This window comes from Eumetopias jubatus, unplaced genomic scaffold, assembly GCF_037043125.1.
Source record: "Eumetopias jubatus isolate StellerSeaLion01/CBP00866 unplaced genomic scaffold, mEumJub1_p1.0 scaffold_3, whole genome shotgun sequence".
NCBI classification, from domain to species: Eukaryota; Metazoa; Chordata; class Mammalia; order Carnivora; family Otariidae; genus Eumetopias; species Eumetopias jubatus.
The window spans coordinates 166,017,571-166,035,682 of record NW_028274809.1 but is presented as its reverse complement, the minus strand read 5'-3'; the positions used below and the strand labels follow the sequence as shown (position 1 = coordinate 166,035,682).

Here is an 18,112-nt window from a genome sequence, read left to right as displayed (position 1 = left end):
TGGTAGCTATTAAATAGATATTATTTGGAAAGAGTGATCAGTGAAATGATGTTTGAGTACCTCTCAAGATAGAGCGATTTATCAAGAATAAAGGTGGCATCTGATTAGTCTACAGAAAGACTTAAGACTGTCCAAATTATCTCCCTAAGACCCTTCTTAAAGACTAAGAAGGTAAAATGATTAATCACTTGAATATTTAATGTTTGTGTATCATTATTAGTTTCAAGTGTATTAGACTTTTGTGATACAGGATGTTATTGTTCCTTAGCAGCTTAGCAGTAGTTTCTTTCTCTCCCCGCCCCCCTTTTTTTAATCTAAAAATATATATCTCGGTCTCTTTGCAATATGATATGTTAACATATGCACCATGCAGCTTTTAAAAGGGAAATTGTGTGGTATACTGAAGGAACATTGCAAGTCATTGGGAGACTTCAGCTGTTGATATAGCAGCTGACATTAGGTATGATCCTGAACAAATCTTACTCTCTTAGTTTCCTTAACTATAAAATGCAGTCATCTAAGTAACCCTTTGATTTTTAAATTTGCATTTGTTGTGTAATTTTGCTACTTTAAATATAACAGTAAAGGAATTTATGAGTTTCTTTTCATAACTGTTACTGACTACTTTTGATTTTTTTTTAATACATTGATCTCTCTCAGGATTATTACTTGGATTATTTAGTCAGAATTATTACCAGGATTGTTTTTCTTACGGAGAGAGATGATTTCTGTAAAATTACTTATATGCTGAATTTTCTGGGAACCAAGTTCTTTTTTAATAATTTTTTACAAGATAATTTTTTCCCCCCTTCCATTCTTACCCACGAGAAAAATCTGTTTTTCTCTTTCTTTAAAGAACTAGTAGTAGTTATGGCTGGTAATATTTTACATAGGAAATAAGATAAAGAGGTGTTAATGGATTATAACTTCTATCTTGTTAAGAAATTGACTTTTGTCTTGGAAAGTGAGAGGTAGTAGTGATGTGATGTACATTTTAGTAACAAAGCACATATGATAGTTTTCAGCTCACCCTTTGAATTCAACGGACCTTTGAGACCAAACCTGACGAGTATACTACAATAAAGGAAAATTAAAAGCAATAGCTCATGAATGTACACATAAAAATCCTAAGCTAAATAATTAACAAATTCTCAGTGATATGAAAAAAGATAATACGACCTGGCCAGGTAGAATTTATTCCAGAAATGCAAGATTGAGTTAACATTTGAAAATTCACCACATTAACAGACTAAGGGGGAGAAGGGTGGGAAGAACCTCCTATGATTATTTCAGTAGAAAAAGCGTATGATAAAATTTATTACTTTGTCACAATAAACAATACACAAAATAAGAATAGAAAGAAACTTCCTTAATTTGATAAAGTTTATCTTCATAAAACATCTACAGCTAACATACTGAATAGTGAAATAGTGAATGATTTCCCTCTTGAGATCAGGAACAAGAAAGGATGTCCATTCTCATCACTTTTTTTTAGTGTAGGGCCTAACCAGTATAGTAAGGCAGGAAAATGAAATAAACGGTGAAAAGGTGGCAAAAGAAGAAACAAAACTATATTTACTCACAGATGACATGATAGTGTATGTGAAAAATCCAAAAGAATTCACCAGCCTTTGGCGTTAATAGGTGAATGCCATAAGATCAGTATGTAAAAATACAGTACATGCCGAAACCTGTTTGGAAAACAGAGAAGGTGTGGTTGTTTGAAAGACCACCACCTATGCTTTGACTTTGTTCTTAGGAGTTGTAGCACGTTCTTTTCTGTTGGATTTGTCGTTTCCTTCCACTGGTTTCATTCTTAACAGATTTTCTTCTCTTTTATCACAACTCCATCCTTGTCTTTTGAAAATACAGACATCCCTTGCTATTCATACTCTTACTATCTAAACTCTAGAACCGGATAGATTCAAATAGTGAGCAGTATTTGTGACTAATAGTTCATTGTTTCTAAGACATTTTGTTTTCACCTTTCAACACCTCTGAAATTAGGCTACATCTTATTGGTGTTTGTGGCAACCTTTATGTCTCTAGTAGGGGTACATTGTGATAATGTGTTTCATAGTGATGTTTTGAGCTCATTGGAATATGTTAGCTAATGTTCTGTTTGTATAGAAGGCAGTTCTTGGATAAAACAAGGATGTGGGATGCTTTTAGGAGTAAAGGAGTCTTCTCATTCTTGTCATATAGTTTTATTCACTTTGAATCAGCACTCCTTAGTCTGATATCAGATGTTAATAAGTATACTTTGAAAAGGAGTGCTCCCTTCTCAATGAAATTGAAGAAATGCCAAATTAAACAAATTACATGGGTTTCTTTACTTCAGGCCTTCTCACAGCTCTTACGGTAAAACGCATTTTGAAACTAGAAAGTAGGTTTATGTTATTTCCAACTTAGTATAGAAATCTTTTTGGTCACAACTTTTCAACTTTTTATGGAGCTCTCATGAAGAAAACCGTTTATGAGACACTCAGACTGTTTTTAGCACATTATCTTGTGTTTCTTTATAAAGTTACTCTGTTATACTTGTATGATCACACAGTTTAGCATTTTGTGGTATGGTAAGGTAGCATAGAAGAAATTTTTTTCTGGTATTACAGAGAATGGTGACTGAAGTTAGACTGCAAAGTAAATCTGTGTTTACTCCATGTTTTACTGAATGCAGCCATTTCATCATTAGTGATATCTGGGTATTATTTTTCGTTATTGAAGAAAATTATCAGTCAGATTTGATACACATCAAGTATTGTAAAGAGCCTTTATTTTTAAACATTAGTTGCATTGTATGGAACCAGCATAATTAATGGTGTTCTAGGTTTTTATTTTACTTGGAGGCTAAAACATTCTTGAATACTTAGAATAGTGATGAGTTGTCTAATCTTTGTGATGTTTCCTGATCTAACTTCATGATAGAACATTAGAAAATGGTGTCTGATTGATACTTCTCTGATAGACCCATATGTTTATATTTTAGTAGCTAAAAAGGTAGGGCTCTTTTTCTCATTGATCATCTTCTGTTTGTGTAGTTCTTTTAACCCCTTTTTTTGGTAGGGAACTCCCTTAACACTTGGGAAAACTATGTTTTTTCCTCAGGGAAGTTACATTTTTCACACATATGGTTCCATGTTTAGTTTTTATAACATTTATAGATTTCCCTTAAGGGATCTCTGGACTCCTTTATTAAGAACTGTTAACTAACCACGCCACAGAACCTACAACTTTTTGCTTTTGAAGAATAAAAAAGGTAGCCTATACACTCTTATTTTTTTGAATTGGCCCTTGTGTAGATTGTACACTTCAATCTATCATCATTTCAGTTTACTTTAGTGCAAAACTATTCGTTGAGTATTTACTACATGCCTTGGCACTTTCTAGGCATTGAAGATAGAGTGGTGACCGAAGCCAAAAAAAAAAAAAATCCCTACGCTCATGGAATGAATTTTTGAGTTTGTAAGGACATTAGATGCCATCAACTTAAACATTCTCAGATGAACAAACTGAGGCCCAGAAAAGGTGCCTGAAGTTACCCAGGGTCTCACAATTAGTTGGTAACAAGGTTTAGGTAGTAGAAGAAGCACAAAGAGGAGAAATAAATGGTTTTGTTGGCTTTACTGTGTAGACAAGGAGAGAGACATGTAAATTAATATATCCATTAGGTCATTTTAATTAAATGTTTGAATAGCTGTAGGAATAAAATTTCATGAAAGGATCTGGGTAGAAGAAACAAATGATTAGGGCTTTGTGGAGGTCTTGACTGTTTGGTGCTGAACCTGAGCTGGGTTTAAGGGAATAAGGTCACTTAGAGGGATCAATGCAAGCAAAGGAATGGAGGAAGAAAGCATTTTCTTAAGTTCTTAAGAAAGGTTAATTTCAGAACTATAAATTGCAAATGATCATGTTAAATTGAGGGACAGTATCCGTTTTCCTCCTGTGTCATGCTCTTGTGTACTGTGTTTGCTTTAGTCACTAGGAATATTAAGTAAATGTTTTTAGCAACTAATATTTTCTCAGTTATATAGTGATGTCAATGTTTTTTTCTTTATTTCAAGTTTTTGTATGTTCTTTTTTTTCTATAGATATATGCTGTTAATTTAGTTTTTTTATTTTATAGTTTATGCCTCAGTCATACCCTTCCTTTCAAATCACTAAATGTGATTTAGTTATTATATGTATATAATAGACTTATTTCAATGTACTGGTTTTTGACAAAAGTGTTTTAAAATTGAGTTTTGTAGGAAAGATAGGTAATCACAAATGCTTGGTACATTTTTTAAGAAATTGAATTTGTATTGGTAGGTGTTGTCTACATCTACTGGCCTAACTAAAACAGTGTATAATCCAGCTGCTTTGAAGGCTGCACAGAAAACCTTACTTGTTTCCACCTCTGCCCTTGACAATAATGAAGCACAGAAAAAAAAACAGGTAAATACAGATAATAGTATACAAAATGTGCATGTAGGAAAGCTTTTCTGCATGTATGTGTTTTTTCAAGGCTTATCACAAAATAGAACTAAAAGAAAAAAGTGTATGTTGGGTCCAGTGAACTTTTATTTTTCATAGTTTAGCAGTAAATACTAATTTTGGGGGAACAAAAGCTTCTCTTGATTAATCTTTGAAACTTACATACATATTTAACTTGTACATAGCAAAACTTTACATTTAATTGTTGCCAAGCTGCTGTATCTACAACCGTTTCTTTCCTCTGGAATATCTGTTTTATCAGTAAATATTCTAATGATATTTTTGGTCTCTTTCTCTAGGAGGCACTGAAACTTCAGCAAGATGTAAGGAAAAGGAAACAAGAAATTTTAGAAAAGCACATTGAAACACAGAAGGTAAAATATTAAAGTTGGATTTGGCAAAATGTATTTATGGTGTTATAATTTTAAGTAAATTTAATTTCACACTATATAGCTAATCCTAAGAAATATATTTTATGTAATTGAAAAGGGTAAAAGTGGAATATTTATCACTGATAAGGTATATATCAGTTGATCAACGTATTGGGGATGAAGAGCATTAAATGGTGAACTGGGGATTGGAGTGGTTTAAAGGAACTGGGGTGGTTGACTTGTGAAAATAAGGAGTATTTATCCAGATATGTTGCTGCACAGTAATTTATCAACAGATAGTGAATTGGAACATTTTTCTCAGTATTGAAATACGTACCTTTCTTTAATTGGCTTGAGATCCTCTAGTTTTGTGTTGTCCAGTATGGTAGCTAATAGCTTCATCCAACTTTTGAGTACTTGAAATGTGTCTAGTCCAAATTGATATGTGCTCTATGGATATAAAATGCGTACCAGATTTCAAAGATGTAATACAAAGGAAAAAAGTAAAATATCTCAATAATTTTTGTTGAAATATAGCATTTTGGATATATTGAGTTAAATACAGTATTAGTTAACTTTACTGATTTGGGTTTTTAAAATCTTTTTAATGTGGCTGCTAGAAAAATGTAAAATTATTTGCATGGTTTGCAGTATTTCTTTTGTACATGGTTGCTCTATGACACTTAATTAGTGTCAGTTTTTTTTTTTTTTAAAGATTTTATTTATTTATTTGACAGAGAGAGAGAGACAGCAAGAGCAGGAACACAAGCAGGGGGAGGGGGAGAGGGAGAAGCAGGCTTCCCGCTGAGCAGGGAGCCCAATGCAGGGCTCGATCCCAGGACTCTGGGATCATGACCTGAGCCGAAGGCAGACGCTTAATGACTGAGCCACCCAGACGCCCCTATTTAGTGTTAGTTTTTGATTATGTCTAGTAATAAAGGTTATGACATTTCAGACTATTGAAAATACAGAAACTTCTTACATTTTTGCTTATAATTTCTAATTTAAATTTAGATACAAAGAGAAATTACAGTACTTTATACCACAAACTGAAACGACCTTGACTCAGAAAACCTATAATATGTGGTATCTTCTGCCCCGTATTGCCTTGTTTATCTTTTGATTCCTGTCCATGTTGGGGATATCGTTCTTAGGCCAGCCAGTTATTGTTCCCTGTAACAAAGTAATTAATTTTTTAAGATTTCATTATGTGAAGGAAACCATGAAACTTCCTCTGGTTCTTTCTGGGTTGCAGACTACATTTGGAGTAGGAATACTTAGAGGCAGTAATATCCACAAATGGATTGGAAAGTAAAATTACTGATATTACTTCAAATTGACTTTTCCGTGGTCAGATTGAATTTCTTAGGGTTGTGTGCTTTGAACTTATGTTCTGAAAGACCAGTGGTAATGTGTAATTCTTTACAAAGTGTGCCAAGATTAAGACTTGAATTGAGATAGTACCACCAAATCTGTTATTCTGCTTAGTAGTTAGTTGTAAGCTTTGCCATGAGTATATAAACTAAAACTAGTAGTTACTTATTTTTATATTTATTTTGCTGTGTTTGCTTTGTTAATAATAGGAGGAATAAGTATCTTTTTCTCTTTTTTTAAAAAATTTGGCAGATGTTAATTTCAAAACTGGAGAAAAACAAATCAATGAAGTCTGAAGATAAAGCAGAAATAATGAAAACTTTAGAGGTTTTGACAAAAAATATTACCAAGTTGAAAGATGAGGTCAAAGCTGCTTCTCCTGGACGCTGTCTTCCAAAAAGTATAAAAACCAAGACTCAGGTATTTTATTTTGTGTTGTTCTTCATTTTACTGCTTACCAAGAAACATTAAAATGCTACACTGTATTAAGATTGTTTTCCTTTTAGGTAATGTCCTTTGCTTAAAATCTGACTATTATATGCTAACATTTTTCCCCTCCTTCATTAATTAATAGTAAATATATACAGACAAGCAAACTCTGTTAATCTTTTAAATCCTTTCTCTGTTAATTTTTTAAATCCTTTATATTACAGTTGGAAAGTCAGTAATTAGGAGGATAGTTATGGATAATCTTGAAAAGATAGCTTGAGGACAAAGTGATACAGGTACTTGAATGCTTGATAAATAGTTAAGTGAAGAGTTTGAGCTTTATTTTATAAGGAGTTCATAGTATAAAAGGTTAATAAACAGAAGTAACATTCTGGAGGCACTTGAGTGGCTCAGTCCGTTAAGCATCTGTCTTGGCTCAGGTCATGGTCTCCATTTCCTGGAACCGAGTTCCTCATTGGGCTCCATGTTCAGTGGGGAGTCAGCTTCTCCCTCTCCCTCTTTCCCTCTGCTTGTTCGTTCTGTCTCTCTCAAATGAATAAATAAAATCTTAAAAAAAAAATAACATTTTGACAACGTTATATAGAATTGATTAAAAGGGAAATTCAGGCAGATGAATCCATTGGATGTGAATAAGTGAGGAAGAGAATTTCTTGTGGTACTAAGTGATTTTTAAAAACCTCCAGTTATACAATATTTATACTTGGTCTTGTGTGTATGTATGTATATGTATAAAGTTATGGGTTCATATTGATATTTCTGATTCTATCCAGTACCACAGGGTTCTTCTTTTCCTCCTCTTACTCCATATTTTGTCTCCCGTTCCCATACTGACAGCTTGCTTCCCACTAACGTCAGTACAGTACTCATTTGCAGTCATTTAATACATTCCACGTATTCCCAAATTACTACAACAATACCACCTCTGACAAGAGGTTCAGATTTATTTGTATTCTTTACAAGCTCACAATATATTCAACTAAGGGCATAGGGTCTGAACTGTGGCCTAGGATTACTTTTTTTCCCTTTTGTGTGGTTATGTCATCAGTTTGATAAAGTTAAATGTATTTCTATTTGTAGTAAGTTTTGGGTCCCCCTCCCTTTCATTCTTGCTGACTTTTATTTTTTGAATAAATAAAACATTAACATGATTTGAAAGTTAAATTACATTAAAAAAGTGAACATAGAAGACCTTTTCACTTTGATCCCTGCCACTCTGACGCTCTCCCCATTCTTCCCTCCCTCTTGGTGTGTGTGTGTGTATTCTTCCCAGCGCAAAAGCATACTATATAGTGCTCGTTAACACCTTGTTTGTTTGTTTTCACAGTTATTTCCTGAAAATTACTTCATATCAGTCCATAGAAATCTCACTCTGGCTTCTGTATGGAAAATGAATTATAGGGAAGTGAGTGGAAGTAGAACCAGTGGGGAAGCGACTGTAGTAGTGTAGACCAGAAGTGATTGATGGCTTGGGCTAGGGTGGTAGGACTGGAGATACAGAAGGAATGTGTGGATTAAACAGGAATGTGTAAAAGTCCTTTGTATAAAAAAGTTTTTTATAAGTGCAGGATATTAATTGTCACTTAATTATTAATTACCATTTTCTAGATGCAGAAAGAATTGCTTGACACAGAACTGGATTTATATAAGAAGATGCAAGCTGGAGAAGAAGTCACTGAACTTCGGAGAAAGTATACAGAATTACAGCTGGAAGTATGTTTCACCACAACTACACAGTACGCTAAAGAGGAGCAGATGTAGTCATGGTGGTCAATTTGAAAATAGATCTCCCTCATTCTAGTCAATGATTGTTGATAGTCTCTGACATACATACTGGGAGTTGATATAGGAAAGGAGAGAAGAAGTTAGCAAATTTTTCAGAACTGGTAGAGAAAATCTTTTATTTAATGAGGGGTGGTAGCAGTTCTGCCTGTACACCCAGGTCCTTCCACTTCTAGTGAGTTTGGTTCCTTTTCTAATTTTAGTCTCCTTCTCCCTGGGACCAAAATCTATTAAAGTCTTTTCAGGTATTCTTACAGAGATACTCTGTGCATATATAGGCATATTATATTGAGTTGCTGTAAGGATCAGACTTCAGTGGAGAACTGTATTAAAAACATGCTTACTTAAGTTTTGCCTATAGATGGTGCTGTGGATGTTTATAAAAGAAAACAAACTACTTCTAATTTAGCTGCATGATTATACAAGAAAAAATCTAGTGAAATTGATTGTTACAATGAGCATTTGTAATATTTAGCAAAAAGATGTTTAAAAATCAGAATTACCTTTTGAAGTACAGAGACATTAATGTCAATGCAGTTGGTCCTTGTCTACATTTATGATTGATGCCACAATTAAAATTTTTTATTTTTTAGATTATTTTGCCTTCATCTGAGAATTACGCTTTTTTCCCCCAAATTTGTTAGCACCTTGATGATTTTTTTCTAATAGGACATATTCTGAATTTAGTACTGGCATCCAAGTATTAAAGACTTAACATTTAGCAGCCATTGTGCTTGTCTCTATCTTGTCTGTCATAGAAAATCATAGGATGGTCTCTAAACCTGCATACATTTTGCATTCTCTGAAAACCTGATAGGGTTGCCTTTGTGTCCTGGCCAAGATAACAGGTTTTGAAAAACATAGATTTCTTTCATGTTAATATAGAAATTGTATTTTCTTTATTATGGAGATTACTTGCCTGTGTTGGTGGCACTTTAAAAAACAAGTTATTTTTAACAATTTGGCTCAGAAATTTTAATAAATAAATAACAGTTCTACCAGTATTCTTTGTTAGTCCACGCTTGGTTTCTCTATTATGATACAACTAAATGCCGAATGGCATTTTCTGGTTTCCTTTTATGATGGCTAAATTTTAGTTTGTAGTTACCGTTGGACTATGCAGTAATGCAGTGTTTCCCAGAGTGTGTCATTGACAACACCAATTCCATTTTTTGTTGACAGGTTATTAGTGCAAAAAGCTTGTGAGGCCGGATAAATTTGGAAAAGGTTGTATTAAACATGCTTGTTGCCATAGGGTTTCTTTAGAGGTTTTTGGTTCTTGAATCCCTAAATATACATATTCAGTATTCAGTACTGCTCAAATTTATTTGTCCATGGATCCCCTTTTTCAGGGAACGTTTTGAGACGGTGTTCCTCAGAGCATAAGTCTGTATATGCTGCTCCATTATGAACATTAATCCTTGACCTATGAAGTTTATTATTTGGATTTTAGATTATTTTAGCAAGTGTTAAGGTGAACTGTCTTGAGATGAAGAAATAAATATTTATACTTGAAGAGATTTGTCAGTGGTGCCTGCTTGACATTTCTACTTGAATATCTCACATCCTTAGACTAAACCTGTTCAAAATTGAATTTGTCTTGCTCCTAAATTCCATCTACACAGTTACCCAAACCAGAAATCTGGGAATCTTTATTGATTCCTCCCTTTCCTTCATTATCCATATCAATTAATTTCCAAGTTTTATATATATTACCTCCAAATATATCTTAAATATGTTTACTTCTCTGTGTTGCCACCGCTGTAGACGAAGCTTCCATCTTCAGTTGTTGGAGCTACTTTAGTAGCCTACCAACTGGTTTTCCAGCTTGTTTTTACCTTTCCTCTACTGTGTTCTTAAAACTAGTCAGAACAACATGTTAAATACCGATTTGATTGCATCACTATGCTTTTGTGTTTAAAATGTTTTAACTGATTTTCACGGCCCTTGGGATAACATTAAAAATCCTTAATTGTGGTCCTTAAAATTTTTCATCATCTGGTTCTGCCTATCTCTCTAGCTTCATTTTTTCATCCCATGTGGTCCAGCTGCACTGGATTTCCTGTATTTTTAGAAGTACCGTTTTTCTTTTGACCTTGATTCCTTTGTTCATGCTGTAGCCCCCACCCCTCACCCCTACCTTTTTTGTTCTTTGTTTCTTCTTTGATTCATTGAACACATATTAAATATCTATTCTGTCAGCTGCTGTTCTAAGTGCTGGGTATCAAGTAGAGAATAAAACAAGTAAAAAATATCCTCGTGGAGCTTTCATTCTAGTATCTTATTCATTGCCAATCATTAATGTTCTTTTCAAGTCTTTAAAGTGTTTCCTTATTCTTTGAGTGACTTCTCATTAATGTTATTAAGTAACTTGGTTGCTAAATGTCTCTTACCCCTCTAGGATTTGAGTTTCAGGAAGGTAAGGACTTGCACATAGGAAGTGTTTGTTAAATATTTGTGCAGTGAAGGAATGGTATACTATTCATATAGAACAATGTGATGGAATATAAGGTATTGTGCTACATTGGTTGTAAAATGATAGTATAAGTGACTAAAATGATGAATTTGAGATAATTATACCTACTGAAGTCAACAGGCAAACAAATACACTATTTAAAAGTTATAAGTGGAAAAATGAATTAATTGTGTATTATGTATGTATTAAACTGAAGTAACATTTTAACATTCTGTATTTGGAAATCAAGAATTGCTGGTCTTTTTATGATACAGTCTGATTATCTTGGAAAGTAGGAACTTAGAAAAAGTTACATTTAATAATTTCAAAACATTGTTTAAATTAATGTTCTTTTGTTTTCTAATTTCATCAGCTACCTAAATTTGCTTTCACTTTAAAAACTAAAACTAATTTAAATTATGAGATCCTTTCATAGGCCAGCATTTGAATATGATGTCAAATTGTATAAAAGATCTACTCCTCTGACAGAATATATATAACGTGGCTTGTGATGTTTAACTTGTGTGTCTGATCTCTTCAAGGCCGCAAAACGAGGGATTCTTTCATCTGGTCGGGGTAGAGGAATTCACTCAAGAGGCCGAGGTGCAGCTCATGGCCGAGGCAGGGGTCGAGGTCGAGGTCGAGGTGTGCCTGGTCATGCTGTGGTGGATCATCGTCCCAGGGCATTGGAGATTTCTGCATTTACAGAGAGTGATCGAGAAGATCTTCTTCCTCATTTTGCGGTACTTTCTTACTGTCCAACAAAACACATACTGATAAGCATTGTTGGGGATGATGGATATTGAAGGGGAAATTATGAAAATATGAGTAATTCAAACCCATTAATCTGACCAAAGGGTTTGATTAATCCATAATGATCTTTTGCTAATTATTTAAAAAACAAACAGGGATTTTTTTTGTTTGTTTGGTTAATTGGTATCTGGAAGAAATGTTGCTATTCTTAACAGTAGGCCTTCAGATACTATGAAAGGAATGATTTAAGTTTTGCTATTTCAGAAGGGGATGTCCTATAGTTTAGTTTCATTTGATACATATTTTGAAGAGAAAATTTAATACATCATATAGCCACCCAGATTTTTTTAAATTAAGATGGAATTTTATTTGTTAATACTGTATTCTTGATCTAGCTGACCTTCGAAATGAAATAAGACAAAATTTTGATATATGATCTTGAAGTTGCCTTTATTCACTGGCAGGATATAATTAAAGGGAGTCAGTCTAATATAGACCTATGAGAAAGGAGAATGCGATTCTAGTCCTGGCCTACCCATTATTTAACTTGGACTTCCTGGGATCTGTTGGGCTCGTGTGCAGAATGGAAATTACACTTGCCTAAAGGCCTTTTCAACTTAAATGTTGTGGTTCTTAGTGGTATCCCAAAGGTTAGTTACTAAGCATCGGTCTTGCCTTTAGGACTGTAGTAACTGCTCTGGAGATAGGAAGGAAATAACCAGTTCTTTACCTTCAAGGATTTTATATATATTGTTTTAACACAAAGCAGTTAAAGTAAACTGCAAACATAATTTATCACGTCATCAAGGTAAATTTATTAAAAACTGTAAGTACTTAGTAACTTAGAAAAGTATCTTTCACACAGGCATATGATGGAAAAGGAATAATACAGGAGAATTTCATGAGGTAGGAAAACTGGAGCTTAGATCTTGAAGGGATCAATAAACTTATAGATAGGTACACAAATGATTGAATCTTTTGGAAATTCAGATTTAAATGTTTGCCAATCATATTCTAGGCTGTTAATAGAAGTTATAAAGGTGAAACTACTTTGTCAGGACATAGGGAATTATTGAAAGAAATTGTATATATTTAAGAAATAACTAAAATGATTAATATTTAAGGATGAGGAGTCTGGAAAGTCCCATGCTTGATGGCTTCAAAGGGAGAAAGAAAGGAATCAGAGAGCTAGAAAGGTTGTTAGAGATAATCTAGCCCAATTCTTGCCTGTTACCCACCCCATCTTCCCCCACCCCTTTCACAAAGGAAAGGAGATCCAAATAATTAAGTGTTTTGCATACAGTTATATAGCTAATCAAGAAACTAGCAAAGAATATGCTAAATCCAAATAAACCAGGTGAGTTTGTTGTGAATGTATTTTAGTGAGACTAGGATGGTTTTGGTTTTACAAATATTCAGAGCCTCTAAATGGAGATTCTTGCATACATTTAGAGATTTGAACTCCTTTCAAAGTTAGTAATGGTAATGCACATTTAAAAATAATCATTTAAGAATGCAGGTTTAAAGTTTAGTTCTCTGTCTCAACCTGGGATTTGAACATGGGACAAGTAACAGAGACAACCCATTATTATAGGACCATTGACTGTTATAAATTGTGATTAACAAAATGCCTTCATTAATTTATACTGGAACCAGTAGTATTAATAATAAAAATTATAGCTAAAAGTTATAGAGCATTTATTTTGTGGCAGGTATTATTCTGAGTGCCTTATATATAATTAATTATCTTATGAGTTATCTCAACAACTCTGAGGTACGTACCTTTATTATGCGCACTTTAGAGATGAAGAAGATAAAGCATGAAGAGATTAAGTAACTTGTTCAAGTTCACACAGCTAGTAACTGACAGCTGAAAGGAGCTGATTGATGCTAGAGTCCATTATCTTTACAGAAATTTCGATATGGGGAATAGGTGTGTGTTTGTGTGTGTGTGTATTTAATGAGATTATAGTTATTTTGTTTTTGGCTAAGAAAGATGTAAGGTATGAGTAATGATAAATGAAGGACTAGAATTTTATATACTAAAGATTGCTATTTAAGGGAAATATAAAGGAGAAATCCTACATACAGAAAAAATAAAATCCAACAAACCAAAAGCAAGCATAATTTAATTTATTTAGTTTTTTTTTTAAAGAGTGTGCAGTGTAGAGGAGTATGTAATAGGAGTGAAAGCAGGGTCAGTTCGAATGTTAAAAGACCTGGACTCTCCTGACATTTAACTTAATTACTTTGGGAAAATTATTTAAATCCTCTGAATCTTTTTTTTTTGCACCATCTTTGAATTGGGAATGACACAAAAAACTCATAGAATATCCTGAGGATTAAATATTCCGTTTTAGAAAGAACTTAGCATATTCTAGGATTGGAATAATGAAGGAAGTACATTAAGGAAGCCCAGTTATGACCATTGTTTCATTTTTTTAAAGAATCATTCAAGTATAAGTTTCCCTAATTCGAAAAAGTATAGAATTGTAAATAGGACCATTCTTTATCTTATAATGTCAAGTACTAAAATGAATTATTCATCATTTTTTTTTCTGTTAATCACCATGAATTGTTATATATTCTGGGTTACATTTATGGGTATTTTAAAAGCCATTAGGATTTTGGATGTTTCAAAATATTTATTTGGAGGAAATACTTCTTTTTAATTTAAAGCAATATGGTGAAATTGAAGATTGTCAGATTGATGACTCTTCACTTCATGCAGTAATTACATTCAAGACAAGAGCAGAAGCTGAAGCAGTAAGTATTAGAAATCTGATTTGTTGAAAATTCAGATTTAAATGTTTTATAAGTATTGCTTTTAAGTCTTAATATAAAAGAAATTTTTTTTAACTTACTAAATAACTACACCTCAACAGTAGATAGATTATGTGAAGTAATTCATGGCCACAAAGAATGAGCAGTTAGGCAGTTCTACTTATAATATGATGTAATTAGAATAGTCACCAAGTTGAATATAAAGTTGTATTGTCTTGAGACACTAGCAGTTCTCCTTCCTTTCTCTTTCACAGGGGATAGGGCCACCCGACTTTCCATTATCCTTTTTCTCAGCTGGCCCAGAACAAAGTCTGCTTTGGCAGAAAGAGTGATGAGAGATAAGGTAGAAGCTGAGATATAATCCTGATGGCGGATCTTCTAAAGCATCCCTCATATGCTACTTCCTAGTCCCAGTAGGCTGAACTCTAATGTGTCCCTAGCTCAGCATATCCCCAACTAAGCCTCTGCAACTTTTTGCCCAAGGCATGATAACACTGCTCTAGCTTTTAGGGTCCTTTTAATATAGTTGTCTTAAACCATGTATCTTGAATTGTCTTTATAAAGAATGAGTATATGCAACCTTGTCTTTCATCTGGGTTTAACAGGTTAAACAGGAAAATGGGTATGAAGTATGGGAGATTTGATAGGAACATTTTTAGCCCTGTATGTTCTTTCTTCAGGATTGTAGAGAAATAGATGTACCATCTTGTCCTTGGAAAAATGCAGTAAGAGTTCCAAACAGTTAACCTAATGTGAATGGAAAAGTAGTATGCTTTTCAGAAGTTTTAAGTGGATTGTGGTCTAAAGTTTTAAAAAACTTTCTAAATTGATTTATCCTCTTTGTAGTGAATACTTCCTGATTATCACAGTGGTGCCTAGCCTGGTAGGAGTTGCTCTTGGAGCATTGTAACCAGTAAAAGACTGTGGGTCTGAAAAGTCTCAGTAAGTGTTCAACTGGGGCTTGTAATAACTAGTGTCAAGATTAGCGGTGTAGGAGGTGGATGGTTTTATAGAATAGGAGTTCCTGGTCTTAGAGTTTTGTTTTTTTAAATCTACTTTTGGGTAATCTTTCACTTTAAAGATCTTTTTTGAGAGTAAAAAATGTTACTGATGGGAGTTTAAAACTCTCATAAACAGTGGTTAGTTGTCATTGTACAAATGGTTAAATGTTTGTTAAAACTTCTTGCTTATGTGGCTGAGAGAAAAAAAACCTTTTACCTCTGAAATAATTTTTGAAAGTTTGGCTTTTGGAAAATTTATTGACATATACCTTCTTTCTTGGGTGTTGCTTTTTCCACCTCAGATGTGTATACTTATATGTCCATATATATATATGTTTATACAATGCATATGTTTTCCAAATGAATAGCAATCAATTCAAAAGACTGAGATTAATGTATGACAAAGACTTTAAAACACTGAATTATATGGAGGTTGAAGAAGTGACAAAATAAGTTAGATCTAATAAGAACTATCTTTTCAGAGTAAATACAAGTTTAGTTGGAATTACTTAATAGCCTGAAAGGAGGAACTACCATTGCTATGATAAACATTTGGAATTAAATTATAGGAGTTGTTAATCCATAATCATTTCCTTAAGCCAAAAAAATTCTTTTTTTTTTTTTAAGATTTTATTTATTTATTCATGAGAGACAGAGAGAGAGGCAGAGGGAGAAGCAGGCTCCCAAGGAGCAGGGAGCCCGATGTGGGACCCGATCCCAGGAGTCTGGGATCATGACCTGAGCTGAAGGCAGACGCTTAACCATCTGAGCCACCCAGGCGCCCCAAGCCAAAAAAATTCTTAAAATTTTGTAACCTTCTAGTGTAGGAAAGAATAGAAAACTAAGTTGAAGCTTATCTTCTCCAAGCAGGATATAGGCTAAAGCATTGGTTTTCAAACTTCTGGATTTCAGGGACCATTGAAGTTTGGTAATTTAAAAATTAGTGTTTGACATAGAGGCACCAGTTTTTAATTTCGTTAAGGAAGAATGCTTAAAAAAGACAAAATAGATTTCATGTACCGTCACCATCATTTTATAAAATAAAGAAAATTTTAACACTGAAATGTCAGAGATTATAAATTCAAGGTAAATGATAGGCTTTCTTCCCAAGGAAAGAAAATTATCAACCTTTTCTAATGCTTATTTCCAAATATTTCTTTGTTCTTATTTTCTGAACCCTTGTCCTAGATGAGCGATGAATGTCTCTGTATTTTCTGTAATCAATAGATGGCACAGTATTTCAAAGTGAAAGTACAAGATAAGGTACTTGAGACATTCATATATGACTGAAAAGTGAGAAAGGATGTACCAAATTTAATCAACCACGTTGATGGCCTTTAAATTGTTTTTATTCTTTTACAGTGCAGCAGTGAATATTCTTGGTGCATATTTCTCTGTGTACATATGTAAATATGACTATAAGATATAGTCTTGATACATTATTGCTGGATGAAAGGATATGTGCATTTAAATTTTTGATGGAGAGTTCTAAAATTGCTCCCTTCATCCCCCACCCCCATATAGGTTGTACCACATTTGCTTACCCACCAAAGATGTATGAGGGTGCATTTTCCCCACACACTTGCCATAGTGTGTACTCTGCATAGTGCTTTGCTTATATAAAATACATGGGTACTTAAGCCGCAGTATGGTATCAGTTTTATTTTGGTAAAAATAGCAACTCATTTCAGTTTTAATATACACTTTACTCTTATTAAAATTGAACACTTTCATATTTGTTTAAATGCTCTTTATTTCTTTTTCTGTCAGCTGTTAATGTCATTTGTCTACTATCTTGCTGAGTTCTCTTCTGATTTTTTTTCTGATTTTTTTTCTAGAAAATTAGCTTATAAGTTCCAAACATTTTAATGAAAATTCATATGAATTTTATTTGGTGTAAGGTGTGAAATAGGGAGCCTACTTGATTTCATTGAGTAACAGCTAGTTTCCCAGACTTAGGTGAAATACCCTTAGTATGTAAAAATTTTCCATGTTTATTGGGTTATGTTGGGGATTCGTTCTCTTCCATTGATCAGTTTTCTATCCATGTGCCTCTTCTGCATGGCTTTAATTAAGCTAAACTTTATATTTTAATAGTTTGTCAGGGCTGTTGTTTGGATTCCCTCATATTATGCCCAGCTATTACTCATTTTTAGCATCTTCCTGGTAGATTTTATATATTTATTTTCTATGTAAGCTTTAGAATAAACATAGCAGGTTCTAAAATGAATACTTTATGGGAGAATTAACATCTTTATGATACACATATTCCTCTAGAACATCATTGTATTTCAGCCCTTTATTCTTTCTCTAGGAGCATTTAGAGGTTTTCTTTATATAGACTTTATATATATATATATATATAAAATTGATATAGGTCATGTACGTATGTTGTGGATTACATAATATATAATATATAATGTAAACATAATATAGTAGTATATAACGCATAATGTAAAATATATATAACATGTATAATTCCTTTATATAAATAAATACATTAGTTTTCCCCCAGTCATTTAACTTCTAGTTACTTTAAATGAGGTCTTTTTTTCCACTGTATTTTCTCTTGATTGTTTGTATGTAGAAAAACTATTTGTCTGTTTTTATTAAATATGTAGCTGCCATCTTACCAAATTATCTTTTGATAGATTTTTAATTTTGTTGTC

The 18,112-nt window shown here is 33.2% G+C and overlaps 1 protein-coding gene across 11 annotated transcripts in view; it reads left to right on the top strand.

Annotated features, from left to right (window-relative positions):
* RBM26 (RNA binding motif protein 26) overlaps window positions 1-18,112 on the top strand; it is a 76,629-nt gene that overhangs the window by 51,406 nt on the left and 7,111 nt on the right. For all 11 annotated transcript variants that reach the window (XM_028106089.2, XM_028106088.2, XM_028106085.2 and 8 more), the window contains 6 exons: window positions 4,312-4,437; window positions 4,776-4,850; window positions 6,474-6,641; window positions 8,277-8,381; window positions 11,448-11,648; window positions 14,338-14,424. In XM_028106089.2, the coding sequence (XP_027961890.1) occupies window positions 4,312-4,437; window positions 4,776-4,850; window positions 6,474-6,641; window positions 8,277-8,381; window positions 11,448-11,648; window positions 14,338-14,424 (762 nt within the window). The remainder of the gene's footprint in view (window positions 1-4,311; window positions 4,438-4,775; window positions 4,851-6,473; window positions 6,642-8,276; window positions 8,382-11,447; window positions 11,649-14,337; window positions 14,425-18,112) is intronic.